This window comes from Apteryx rowi, unplaced genomic scaffold (assembly GCF_003343035.1).
Source record: "Apteryx rowi isolate R43461 unplaced genomic scaffold, aptRow1 scaffold_8, whole genome shotgun sequence".
NCBI lineage: Eukaryota > Metazoa > Chordata > Aves > Apterygiformes > Apterygidae > Apteryx > Apteryx rowi.
In genome coordinates, this window is record NW_020451093.1 from 3778908 (window position 1) to 3792814 (window position 13907).

At 41.9% G+C, this 13907-nt stretch overlaps 1 protein-coding gene across 1 annotated transcript in view; it reads right to left on the minus strand.

Annotated features, from left to right (window-relative positions):
- LOC112977071 (von Willebrand factor D and EGF domain-containing protein-like) overlaps nucleotides 1-13907 on the minus strand; it is a 183625-nt gene that overhangs the window by 143420 nt on the left and 26298 nt on the right. The window contains exon 2 of the mRNA XM_026088975.1: nucleotides 4029-4213. Coding sequence (XP_025944760.1) covers nucleotides 4029-4213 — 185 coding nt within the window. The remainder of the gene's footprint in view (nucleotides 1-4028; nucleotides 4214-13907) is intronic.

A 13907-nucleotide genomic window follows, 5' to 3' on the forward strand; every position in this document is an offset into this window, starting at 1 on the left:
CTGGGAAACCAGGTCACGTCTGCACGCCTTGCAGAGCCAGGGCAAAGCCAGTTCCCCGCTGAAGCCTACCTTCCCTCAGCAGGTGAACCAGTAGTTCCCTTTTACCCTCAAGACGGGGAGGAAACCAACATTTGGGTAGTGGCTGATGTGAGAGTTTGAATCTGAGCTGACGTGATGCAGTGAGGTGCATGTATACATACGTGTGTGTGCGTGCACATGCATGTCAATGTGCACCTGATATGTACCTGTCAGGCCAGGTAGTATGCATATTTTTAGATGTATACATACACAAATGCTTAAACCTACAGATGGGCCATCTATATCAACAGGTATGACGAGAGGCCTGCTGACTGGTGAGGGATGCCGACATCCGGGCAGTTTAGAAGAACTGGATAGCAGCGAGTCCAACAGCCTCGCCTACCCGGTAGGTGTGCAGTGATGTCCATGGCTAGCGTGGTAGCATTTGTATTCACCTTTCTGCTCAAGGAATATGGTCCCAAGGATCCTCCCTTTCTGAGGACCATTCTTTGATAGTGATGGTTGTTCTAGAAGTGATTCTGGTTTTAATCCCTTTCTTTTTAGCTTATCATTTGCTATTGCAGTCGAGTCCTCAAAGCTGAAAATATCAGCATTGCTTTGAGAAGTAACGAATACGGCTCACGTATGAGGTATCAAGAGCATTATTGCTGGCTCCAGAACCAGTTGTTATTTGCATAATCAAATTCTTAATTGACGTTTTTCCTTAAGGTTGCAGAGTGTACTCTCTCCTTTTTTCACCCACGCGTAAGCGAGGAGAAGGAAGAAGTAGAGTTCTGGCTGTTTGTGGCTTTGCTGCGCACCGCGAGCCAGGGCTGCAAGGCCTTCTTGCCAGCGAGCGTTCGCACTGCGGCTACGACCGTGCACTGCTCTTCTCTAATCCACCGACTGACCTTTTATCCGACTGCAGCGCGGATCTTCAATAACATTAGCAGGTGGTGCTCCCTCTAATTTCTTTTCAGTATTCATTCCTTTCCTGTGGCTTGCCCTTATATGCATATATACGTACAGCTGTGTGTGCGTGCTATGTTATTTTAATCCAGAAGCTTGTTTTTCTAACCAATGTTTTTCCCATGTGGACTATTCAATGTTAAATTCTTCCCTGTATTTTTAATAGATTTTCTGTTGAGCTTTAATTTTCATGTCACTTTTGTTCTTTCTCTGAAGGTCATTTTGCTACTAGATCTGGCCATGTCTGTGCATCGTTTCTTGCTCTTATTGCAGTTCCTTAATCTCAGCAAAGGCTTCCCTATGCTTTCTTCCTTTAGTGATTTTTCCTTCCAAAGTGAATTTGGCAGTTCTTGAAGAACAAGCTATTGTTTGTGATCTGTAGGCAGCAGCCTTGATACCTAGGGATACAGAATTTGCAAGTTTGTGTTGCTTTTCTGCCAGAATTTGCTGTTGGATGGGCATGTGGCTGTGGCCCAAGAGCGCATGCTCAGGATCCTGTAATTGCTCTACTTCCTTAGGGAGCACAGAGGGAGAGGAGAGGAAGAAATAGAGGGAAGAAGGTCAAGATCATTCTTTGCCCCCCCCTGGGGAAATTCAGCAGGCAATGCCTAAATTGAAAAGCTATTTCAATCAAAAGTATTTTACCACTGGAGGAAGAATTTTATGGACAGCAGTTGGATTTAAGGGATAGAGAATTCAGGAATACAATTTATGTTTTCACTCTCTTTGACAAAACTTTTTTTTTTTCCTTTTCCTTTTTCTCTCAGTTTTTTACTTGCTTGTTTAATTAGTGGATGAGAAGCAGATTTTTAAGAGTTGCTGCTATTTGTTTGAGTTTCATGACAAAAGTCGCTGGGTCTCTTAGTTGTGACATGGTTATAGACTGAAACTCTTGTAACTTCTCAATGTGACTTGATTCTGCTCTCTTTCGAATTAAATGCTTCATATGGTTACGAAAAAAATAATCAGATGTGGCTGCATTTATATTATGGAGCTTTTTGTGTCAAAATTCAGAATACAAGGTTTGAAAGTGTATCTGAAAGAGCCAACAGCTCCCACATAGGCACCGGACCCAGCTCTCAAGGGTTCACCTCCCTGATGTACAGCCAGCATGTGCCATTTCTCCTGCCATAATTCTCTCCCACACCGGGCAGGACCTCTAAATCTCCATTATAGTTTAAATCCCTCTTGAGCTCAATTGGGTGGCAAGAATCCTTACCTACTATTACTTTGAATTAAGAAGTTAATCTTATCCATTGATAAGCAGCTAATTGCATCCAGCCAGTATCAACAGGGTATCGCCAGGCATATATTCTACAAAGTACTAGAGTCGTGTACTTTTTAACTCTCTGGCTGCATTGTCTGGCTTTATGTGGTCTCTTTTTTCTTCTGTTCAGGATTTTGTCTTTCACTTGTTTAATTAAAATCAGCTCGCTCTAGCCAGAGATTGGAACGTCCAATAATAACTGCTTATTAAAGGGTGAAAGCTGTGCAGTTATTAATTTAAATTATTTTGTTCCAGAGGTTTTGCTCAAATTAAATGGAAAACCAAATTAAACAACAATTTAATTAAGTGGAAGAGAGAGAATGTAGAGGAAGATTTAGAAGGTGAAGATCTAAAAGAAGCGTATTCTTCCAGTAGTGACATATAACAGATGTAATCCTTCATCAGCACAGTGAAACAGAGATTTACTGTCATTCAGAGGATAATGAAGAAACCAACGGCAAGAGTTATGTTACAAGATAAGAAACTAAACTGATGAATGTAGCTCTACAAACCTGAATAAAAAACTCCATAGAAGAGATTAAAGGAAACAAAGCATGTATTGTTGGGAAGAAACCTCATACAGTTCATCATTACTAAATACTAGAGATTGCTGAAATGCAATGACAAATTAAATAATTTTATAGAATATATGCATACTCCTAGAGCAACCAGTGTAAGTAAAATGCATAATACATCGAGTTGTTTATTCAAGGATGACCTGCCATGAAATGAATATTTCAATAATAATCATGGCAACTTGTTCCCATTAATTAAATTTATGGATTGTGTATGCAGAGAGTTAGAAATCCTGTAGAAGTGACAATTATCCCTTAACATTTCATTTACTGTGAGTTTATGAAAATATACTTCTATTGTGACAAGTTCACAGACCCATTCAGTATGGGTGTGAACTCTTGTTTGCTGATTACATAAAGGTTCTTCAGCTAGATTAACATATCATAATAATAAACTTACTGGCACTCTAGATTGAATGTTTCATCTTCAAAGTCATTTACAGTAATTAGTTTATTATTTTCTGAATAATTCTGTTTAATAGTGTGTTTGAAATTATTCTAACCTGCTACAGCTGGGCTATTTAATATGGCACTGATTTTGTTTATTGGTCTAGCAGGAATCATTGCAAGTTTAACACAGTTATCCTATGTATTAAACACATAAAAATAGGTTGTTTTTTGGTCTTTTTTTCAGAGAGTACTGTTCTGTGATGGAGCTTTTTTGTTCTATAATACAGTTAGGACATTTACAGAACTGTAAATAATACAAAAAATTGTAATAGTTAAAAAGACAGGTTTAGTTCTATCTTCTCCTTCTGCATGACTAAAGTGCTTATTTTATACTGATTTTTCCCTTTTGATTCCATTAAGGAGGAGCTATTCCTAATTTACATTATTTTAAGTGGGAAAAGAGTCAGGAATCCACTCCAGAGAGCTGAAATCCATTCCAGCAGGAACAGAATTGCTCGGAATAGTTAACTTACTGGAGCAGTGACATAACAAATTAGTCAGTATATCTCTTTAGGGTCGCAAAAGACCTTGGTCTGTATTTGAATAGTACCTAGTCCATAGGGATCCTGGCCTCTGATTGCTGCTCTTGGGTACAACAGTACTATTAGGGGAAAAGTGATTTCCCCATTGCCCCTCACCGATCCCCCTTCTGCTCTGCTGGTTATCACTGTATGGAGGTGGCTGGAAAGGAAAATCACATTGAAGGATTTATTCAAGCACACCAGGGTTAATTCTTAAGTTTTACTGACTTCTATACATTTTGTTGGCATTTCTGCAGGCCTGTTGTGGATCATGAAGCGATACCAGGCGTGGGGCAGGGAGTGATCGCAAACCAGGTCCTGGATCGCCGTTCGCTGCAGGTCCAGCGAGTCAAACCTGGTGCTGCGGTAGGGGTTGCGGAGGACGCGGTGGCCCTCCGGGGAGCACTCGGGAGCTAAAAAGGGTGAAAAAGGACAATGATTAAGGAAGGTATTTCAGTTTGAGTCTGTTAATAACTGCTTAGGATGGGTAGAATTGCTTACGCTCAGATTCAGTTTGGGATTGGGCTGGATTTCAAGGCAAACAACGGGAAAAGACCACATTTGGGACAACTAAATAAAAAATTGGAAGCCAGGCTACATTAAGATTTTATTTATCTAGATTTTGATCAGATCTGAACCAGAAGTAGAAATCTTAACCCTGTGAATCTGATCTCAGGCTAGTTCTAGAGATTAACATCTGCATCTCTCCTCAAAAATTAAAAAATGCTTTGAGGTTTCAAAGTCTTGTGATCATTAAAAATACATTTTTTATTTAGTTCACACCACTGTATATATGAGTATTTTTAATCATGATATAATTTCTTATTTCTTTTTCAGTATATATCTATACAAATAATGAAAACAGGAATTGGTAAAAAGAAAAAAAGACACAGTAAAAGACAAGCAAGAAGTACCTTGATGTTTGCAGAAATAAGTAAGGCTTGAAAATATTCAAGCCCCAGGTCAGATTCACCTAAGGCCTGTACCCATAAAGCCAAATTCATCAGACATGCTCTATATGCACTGCACAGTTTAAATCAAAACTGCTGCATCTAAAAGTATGTTTGTTTACACACTTGCCCTGTTTATTTTCGTATGCCTCCTGATTCTTTACAGAATATTCAATATCTCTTATCAGCTAATAGAATGAAGCCTTCCAGTGATTATTTTAGAAGTTATTTGTTATCGGAAAGCTGATTAGGTAGAAAAAAAGGGCATTTTCTTGTTTAATGTAGCCGTTCCCTCCCTTTCTCTATAAGGCAAAGGCTATTTTCACTGTGTTAACACTGCAGCAGGGTCAGTCACAGGTGGAGAACAAACTGGAGTTCGTCTGCTTTATGGATCAGCAGCGCAAGTGTCAGCTAATTTCTTGCTGCAGTAATCTTTAATTGCTAATGATGATGCAAGAGGCAGAGAGGACTGAGCAGGAATTGCACAGCCTGGTTTTGTGAACAAGCCTGGCAGTTAGTGAAATTACCTTACTACATTGTAAATAGACCATATTTATATGAAACCATTGACAAAGAATGGCCCCCCCCCCCCCAAAAAGTCATTTTTCAAATGTCACTTTTCAGATTGTAACCCTGCTTTAATATTATGCCAGTGGCACTCTGAAGCAGATTTATCATTTTTGTTTTATTGACAAGATACTCAGAAGGTCAAAGTCAATCCACTTATGGCACTATTTTTAAAGATTATTTTTATTGTGCCAAAGGCAAGGCAATGGTATACAAGACAAATGGGGACAAAATGTAGCATAACAGAGCCTTTATTGCAATTTTCAGGGAACAAAACTATCAAAATGATGGTGCAATTCAGTTGAATGCAAAATTCAACTGAATTAATAGAGTTGCCTTTTAAAATAGTGCCCAAAGCTTTGCTTTTCTACAGGTAAGAGACATTTTACAGAGGAGAGACTTGGAAATGCTGCAGCACTAATTAAATCTAGTAGGTGATCCGCTTCCTCAGAAATCCTTTCTGGGGGTTTGCACCCAGCAGTGGGGTCCACATGGAGACTGTCCTTGGCAGATTCCTAACTAAAGGAAATAAAGGGCATTTCAGCAGACCAAATATTTTACACATATGAAAATTTTACCGCATATTTAAAAATCTTAATAAAAGTTGGACCCTCACTGGCCCATTCAATATCACTTAGTGCTTCAGAAGTGTTAATAGGAATAGGGCTTTGGCTCTTGTGCCTTCTGCTTGTTCTAAGTACCTTCTTTCTGAACAAAAGACAAAAGAGTCTAAAAGTAAATGGAATTTAAATATGGCGCTCTGCACAGTATTGCCACAGGAATCCTGCGAGAGCATTTTAATATAGTTAATAACATTTAGTTTCTCAATAATACTAATACCAAATACTTCATTTAAATGTAATTAATAACCTTCTGCTCCATATGTATTAGTAATAATCCCAGTTCACACAGCCATGTTGTGGTCTTACCAATGATTAACTACTCTGTCTAAACAATGCAAATATATTAGAAATTGAGACGTGGCTAATTATTTTTCATCCTTCACATATTTTTGTTTGCGGTAGTTCAGAAAATGCTGTTTTGCATATTAACATTAGCGATGTTTAACAGTGCCGATGGGATTTGAGAAGGGCAGGGAGAGAATCTGAGAAGCAAATAGGGGAGGCGTGCCGGGTTAGTGAGGAGGGGATGCTCGCTCATTAGATTTGACGGTGTTGGGGACAAAATTCACATCCTGAAGGCCTCGTCCAAGCAGCCACAACCTGTGAATGTGTGTTTTATTCTTTATTAAGTGTCAGAATATGTACCTTTTAGCTGGCTTAGTTGTGCCTGCAGACTGTCATTGAGGAGGCGGCAGGGCAAATTGATCAGCTGTCAGCTCCCCTGGAGCTGCACTGACTGATCTTGTTCTCACCCTTGTGCAAATCCGAGCAAACAACCCCAAAGTCAGGGGAGTAGCGCTGGCGTGGAGCAGGAGGAAGCCAGAGCAAAAGCCAGCTCCCGTTTTGCCGCAAGCCGTTGACAGTATAATCTCTGAATTTTTGAGGTTCCCTGGTAAAGTCGTGCATACTACAGTCTTACGACAGAATCATTGCAAATTTTCACAGGTGAATTGCAGGCCATGATGCAAGTTAATTACAACAGCCTTTCTCACAAAAAGTACGTAAATATGTCGCTGTAATCGGACCATATTATGAAAATGTTATTTAAGAACCAAGGGAAGAAACACTCCAAGCCTGGCGTCTGTTCACCTGAGCGGTGCCTGCCTGTACGTTACAGTGACTGCAGCTATCCTTTAATCAGATGGAGCCTTCCCGTTCATTTTTAATGCATGACAGAGTCAGATGCGGATGTCAAGTTGGTGTGCTGTGATGAAGTGCTCAATATAACAATTGTCCCCCCTCCTGTGGGGAGCAATAAAAGTCAATGTCCATCTCTTGTCCTGAACTGTTGTTATTCTCCTGTGTGCCGGCTAGGTTGCCTTTAAAAGGAAATATTTATTTCTTTACATATGAGAAGCCTGTACGTTTTATTTAATCCCACAGCTCTGTTCGTATAATTGCATTCAAAGGGCTTATGAAAAAAATGGTGGCTTTTCAGTGAGCTGAGTGCTCATCGTCATTACGACCACAAAAATCTCCATCAGGAAGAATTTGAGCCCCGTGAAGAGCTATTGTTCCTCTCCGTCCCAGAGCGTCTTTCGAATTCAACATCGGCCAGGAGCTGCTGGGGCTCCGGTCACCCCTCAGTGCTCTGGAAAAGAGTCTTCTCGCACCCCTGTCCCCATCGGTAGAGGTGCTTCTAAGAACATGTAGTGATTTGTTTGCCTGCCTGGTCTTAAAGCATTTTTTTAAGCCAACAATTCTGTGGCAGCAGCTTGCTGAAAAGAGACACTGAATAGCTTCCTTCTGACATATTCAAAGCAAACAAAACCAATACCTGTTTCAGCTGCTAAGTGAAAACAGCATTGGAATAACTCTGTCAGCATTATAAAGCAAGTCCTGTGGGGAAAATCTGTCCCTGCTGAAGTCGTAAGGAATATTTCCATTAATGTCATTGAGGTCAAGGTTCCCCCGACTTTAATACGCGGTGAGTTGTTATGCTCAAATGAAATGATTGGAGGCCTGTGGCTCGTACAGAAAAAAAAAAAAGAAGTTATTTCCTGCAATTTAGTAGCTAAGCCCAAGGTTCTTTGCAACGAGCTGCACCACCCATTTATGTCTTTGACAGTGTCTTCGGTGCAGAAGATGCTGCCCTGGCGTTGGAGCTCGCACCCGCACGGGGCCTGTCCGTCCCCACTGACACGCCGGAGCCACGAGAGAGGCCTGAACAGATCAATTCGATCAACATTTGCTTTTATTTGCAGAGGCGGGTTGGCGCAGGCGCAACAGGACTCTATCTGTGATCCTGGCTCCCAGTAAATACCAATGGGTTACTCAGGGAAAGGTTTACGAGGCATTGAGATTTTGTTTGTTTGCTTTGCATAGCAGCTGCAAATCAAATAATATCAATAGGTGATGGCAGCCAGAAAACCCTGAAAGAAATATAGACCGCGAGTCCAAGGTCTGTGTTTGCTTTGGGTAAAGCAGTGCTAGCCACGCATTATATTTAAAGGGCATTTTAAAGCTCTGGGAAATAGCTGGCAGATTGCAGAATAGTATTTGCGTGGAGGATGAATGAAAACTCGGTGATCGTTCCACATAAAACTAAAGAGTACCCCGTCTGGTGAGGTGCTATGGTTGTTCTGCGACTAGGAAAGCAGCATTCCAGGATGCCGCTTGCTTTCTCCCGGTCCTCGCCCACGTAATGTGGAGCTCAGCTGGAGTCTCCCTTCGAGCTCCGGGCCAGCCGCAGGAGCGCAGGCAGCTGCCGCTTCCCGCGGGCCTTTCGCGCGGCTGAACCCAACGTCGAAGAGAATAGGTGGCTAGGGAGCTTTTGAAATATGAAACTTAAAAATATATACACGTATATACATGTATTTTTCTTATTGGTATGATGTATGGCCATTTTTGGAAATCTCTCCCTGGCAGAATTGTGGATTTCCACTTTTTGTTTCTTGTTCTGAGGTCCGTAGTGGAACAAAACATTTTCTAGAATGTTTGCTATTCTCTCCATAGGAAAATTATGAAACATTTTCATCCTGAAAAGTCAGTCTCAAATGCCTAGGGCACAAAGCCATAATTCTAAGCGAGCTGCAGGCTAAGGGTGCGTTAGCTTTCTTCCCTTTCTGTTTGCGAGGGAGAAGGAAACCTTTCCAAGGCTCGCCGCTTCCGTGCCCAGTGGCTGTATTTCACTGGCGTAGCAAAGCACCAGTGAAAGCTTCGGGGGCTTCCAGAGTCTGTCAGTGCCATCAGTTTCCCAATATTACAATTTACTGTACGTTGAAAGAGAATATGGCAGAAAAAGAGGGAAGGAGCTGGGAGAGAGAAATTCTTTCCAAACTGTTAGTGGATGTGTTCATAATAACAGTAAAAGAATCTGGTCTGATAAGATTTAGAGATTTCTTTTGGTGGATAGAACTTACAGATGAACAGTAATCTATTAACAGATAAGGTATTGTAGCTGAAAAACGTCTGACAATTTATTACAGACAAAAGTCACTGCTTTATTTCACCAATATTTGCTAACATTTTAATGTAATTATTCTGTATGCTGATGAGAGCAATTTTATTCCTAAAAATATTCAGGAACCAGAATTTGTTGTGAATATGAATGTGATCACTGCATGAAAATGCTTGAACTGTGTGTGCTCCTCTGGCAGGTAAAGCATAAGAATTTTGTGAAAACCTTGATAGCTAATAAATAAAACTATTTTCAGATAATTCAGAAGCAGAAGAACCTCCTACTGAACTGAAATGATAATGAAGCACATTGCATAAATACCACATACTCATAATGGCCAGGTCTCGAACAAGTCATAATTCGTTCATAAAATGAAAGTGATAGAGATAAATGAACCATTGTGTAAAATGAATGTAATTACAGAAAATTTGACCCAGGAAGAGATAGAGCAGCAGCTGAAAGGAATAAAACATTTTTCAGAGATATTATTTGCACTGAATAACAGGCAGAATTAAGAAGAAAAATCAGGCCAACCAGGAGCATGGTTTTCCAGCAGTCTCCTGCTTAACACTTCCCCTTAGATATTAGAGTTTTGAAGATAAGGTGTCTTCTTGTTATGCAGATAATTTAGCATTTATAGTAAATGCCCTTATTTTAAGACAGACTTTAGCCTGTCCAGTTCTAGGGGTCTGCATTACTTCTTCGTGTAATGCCCAAGTGTGGTCCAAGGCAGTGACGTGGGAAGAGATCCCTGTCCTTCCTTCAGTCCTACGGATGCTCTGTGTGATATCCTTGATATTTTCTGCTTTTAGTATATTTACCTGAAACCCTTACTACCGATTACTCCCACTGGGCAGGATTAGCCAGTATATTGCTTAATTCTTAGGGAATTCTTTTTTCTGCACAAAGGAGTTAGCATGGGGCCCTGAGAGAAAGTGTAATTGAAAAGAATCCTCCTACGATCTGAAGATGTTGTCTGTATGATGTATCAGAGTTGCATTTGCCTGGGAACAAGGTCACTTATCATCCTGGGCTTCTCTGAAGGAAAGCAGTGTACTGTTGAGAAACTCCGGGCCAGCGTTCAGTTCCAGAGGAAACAATTATTTATTCATGCCTGTGTCTCTTATCTGGGGTTGCATTTCTATTTTTAACTTGTAGTTTAGAAAGGAAAAATTGATTACGCGAAACCTCTTCCGTAGTCCGCGTGTCGCCAGGACGCTTTGCCGAGTGACACGCTAAATGCCGGCGGCACAGGAGCAGCGTGGGCAGGAGGAGATGCCGGCTTCTCCGCGCGGCCCTGAGTTTGCGTGGGCACGGAAGAGGGGTCAGGAGGGGCTGGCAAACTAGGTAAAAAAGGGTCTGGGGAAGGAGTGCTCATGCAGGCCTCCGTGCCGCGGGGCCGTTCCTGGGCTTCACCACGGCCACGCGCTGCACCACCGCTAGCACTGCTTCCCGTCTGGCTGCGCGTTTCGGAGCAGCGAGGGTAGAGGCTGGACCCCGGCCCGAACGGGGGGGCGCGATTCCTGGGCACGGCGCTGGGGCGCTCGCCGGCGGTGGCCCCCAAAACGGCCCCATCTCCAGCATGGTCTCTCTGGCACCTACAGCCTCGTGTACCTAACGTGCCGGTCGCAGCAAGCAGCTAGGCCAAACTGTGTCGATTACTCTATTAAATTTTACCAAGTCTGACGTTCGCTAATCCTGACCTGGCTTGGGAGCCAGGAAAGCTCAGCATTTGAATATAGAAATCACTTGCTGTTGCTGTGTCAGAAGGGAATTAAAAACCTCATAAATTTCCTCAAGTTATCTTTAAGTTAATGATGATGCCTTTAAGGACTTCTGAGCAATCAATAAAAAGAAAATTATAATTATTGTTATTGATTGGGCTATTTTGCTCTCGTCCCTCAGAATGAAAAAGTGAACCAAAATGAAAAGGTTCTTTCGTACCTCCTAATCTCAGTTGAACACACACTTCCAAATGTAGCTTTCCCAAATAGCAGTAGAAAAAAATGGACTCACGTGTTTTGATTTTAGAACCCACTGGGCTCTATTCAGATGGAAATTTGATTTCCATGGTTTACCCCTCTGAGAGTCAGAGCCGTTTCCATGCCTAAACTAGGAGGCCGGCTAGTTACAGTTCGAGAGCCACACATTTTTCCAGACTGCTCCCAGGGTAAATACTGAATTTTGGCCACGTTTTCCCCCACTTACTCAGTTTAATTCTGCATGTGGATGATATAGCATGGGGGAAGGCGTCGCCACTAACTTACTGACAATGAATCAAGGTTGCAGAAAAGACTGGCAGAAAGATAAGGGGATTCCGGCTGCGGGCTGACTAGCGCCTCCAAATACCAGATTCGGATGCAAGTGCTGCATGTGATTTAGTTCCTCCTGTATGCAGGATGACGACACAGTTTTGTTTGCTGTTACTGTTTTGCTGTTATTCACTGCTATTCTTCATTCCATTTGCTGGAACAATAGGGTTTTTGGCAGCCGCACGCTCCTCACATGTTTATAATGCGCTTTTCCCGCAGCATTTTGACATTTAAAAAGAATGGCTTGGTTCAGTCTGCCTTTGGAATAGGCTTTATTAGTTACTGTTATTCAGCAGTGTGCTCAGGGCTTGTACATGGACATGCTCCATTTCCCAGCTAATACACAGTCCTGGAAGGATCTTGTCATCTACTGACCTGAACTCGGCTCTTATTTGACTCAGTCAGTACAACCTCAGGCAAGTTGCCTGATCTCAGAAACTTCTAGAGAATCCACCCAAAATGGGATCAAGCACATAGCAACTCCTGCAGATGCAGAAACTTATCTCATGCATCATAGCACTTTGGATGGATTTAAAAACATAAAAATAAAAGGTCATGAGCTAGAAATGGTCAGCAGCCTGCCTGGTCTTCATGATAAGATAAAGCTGTACACTCCCAAGCATGGAAGTGCAACATTAAGTCTAATAGATTTCCAGAAACCAAGTTTATCAGCAATCCTTAGTGTTTGTTTGTTTGACATTTGAAAGGTATCATTTCTGTACACACAGCCGTAATTAACTTTAATATCAAAATGCATCAGTGCCTTCCTGCTCTGGAAAAAGAACAGTCACGGTTTCAGTTAGCAGTTCTCCCTGGTGATATTTCGGGGGAATCTGGTACATCTTGTTCCGGAAAAAGCAGCTCATTGTGTGTCTCACACTTGAATGAGGTCTGTTGGCTCCTGTTCATGCCATGAAAGAGCAAAGCTTTCAGCACCTATACATGAAAACCTCTGCATAAATACATTTACTTATTTTATTTAGTGGAATTTAGTCCCCGTTCATTGTTCTAATAGATACTAATTTTCCTCTTTGTTCACTGTGATCTCTGTTTTGGTTGCTCCACAGTTGCCTGCTAATTTCCCTGAAACAGCGGACGCATTCATAAAAATGAGTTTGGGGAACCTATACGGACTCCAGCTATAAGCAGCTTTTCGATATAAAAGAAAATCCGGTTCAGCTGGAATCAACCGAGCCTTCATTACATTTACAGCTGCTACCTGCACAATCTTTTAGGACATAATTACCATCATAAGAAAAACATCTCCCTAATTGTATGTGCGTGAAGCAGGGTGCCTTTCCCCGGCCGGATAGCTGGCGCTGCCGAGGCGGCCAGGCACGCGCGCGGAGGGGAGCGGGGAGGCGCGGGGATGAGCTGTGCCCCACGCGGTGCGGATTGCAGGCAGGTGTGCGCTGATCGGCATCAGCCGCGCGGGAGGTAAACACACCAATTTCTTCTCCTTTACACCGAACGATCGCAGCGGAGCGCCGCGCGTCAGAAAGTTTATGCTCTCTTAAAAAGGATTTACCGGGGAGGACGGCGCCCCGCGAAGGGCTGGCGAGCCGCGGAGGTCGGCACGGGCCCCCGCCGGGTGCAGCCCTCCCGATGGGAACCGCCGTCTTTCTTGCAGACCCGTAACTCGGTGTCATCTCACCAGACACCACAAACCCCAATAATTTTTTATTTCAGTGGAGCTGTTTCCATGCTCTGCTTTCAGTTTTACTCTCCCACCTCCTTCTTCCCCAATAACAGCAGGTGTAGGCTTTCAGCTGGTAAAATAGTTACAGCTTTTATCAAAACAGATGCTTCAGAAAAACTTCAAAAATTCTTTCTCTAGCAAATGATTCAACAAGAAAAGTTATCGGTAGGTAAAACAAGACAGAGATGCACTATTTCAGATTTTTTTCCATCTTTATATCATTAAATAACAAACTTGATTTTGCATTCTTTGTTGGTAATTGGCTAATAACTGTAATTATCATCTTACTGAGATAGGCTAGAAACCACTCTTCAGAAAAACCCTATAACGTAACCATTGATCAATTCTTCATTACAGTTGATGCATTTAGTTTACCACAGTCATTTCATTTGCAATTCGAGTTAAAAAAACAACAAAAATCTGCTCAAGCAATTTCAGATTGGACAGCCATAACACAAATTAGTACACAAAGAAACAGCAGGCAATCAATTTATCATTTGCTACTTTATTCTTTAGCAATTTGCAGTCATTGTTGAGTTGCTTTTGAAACTTGTAA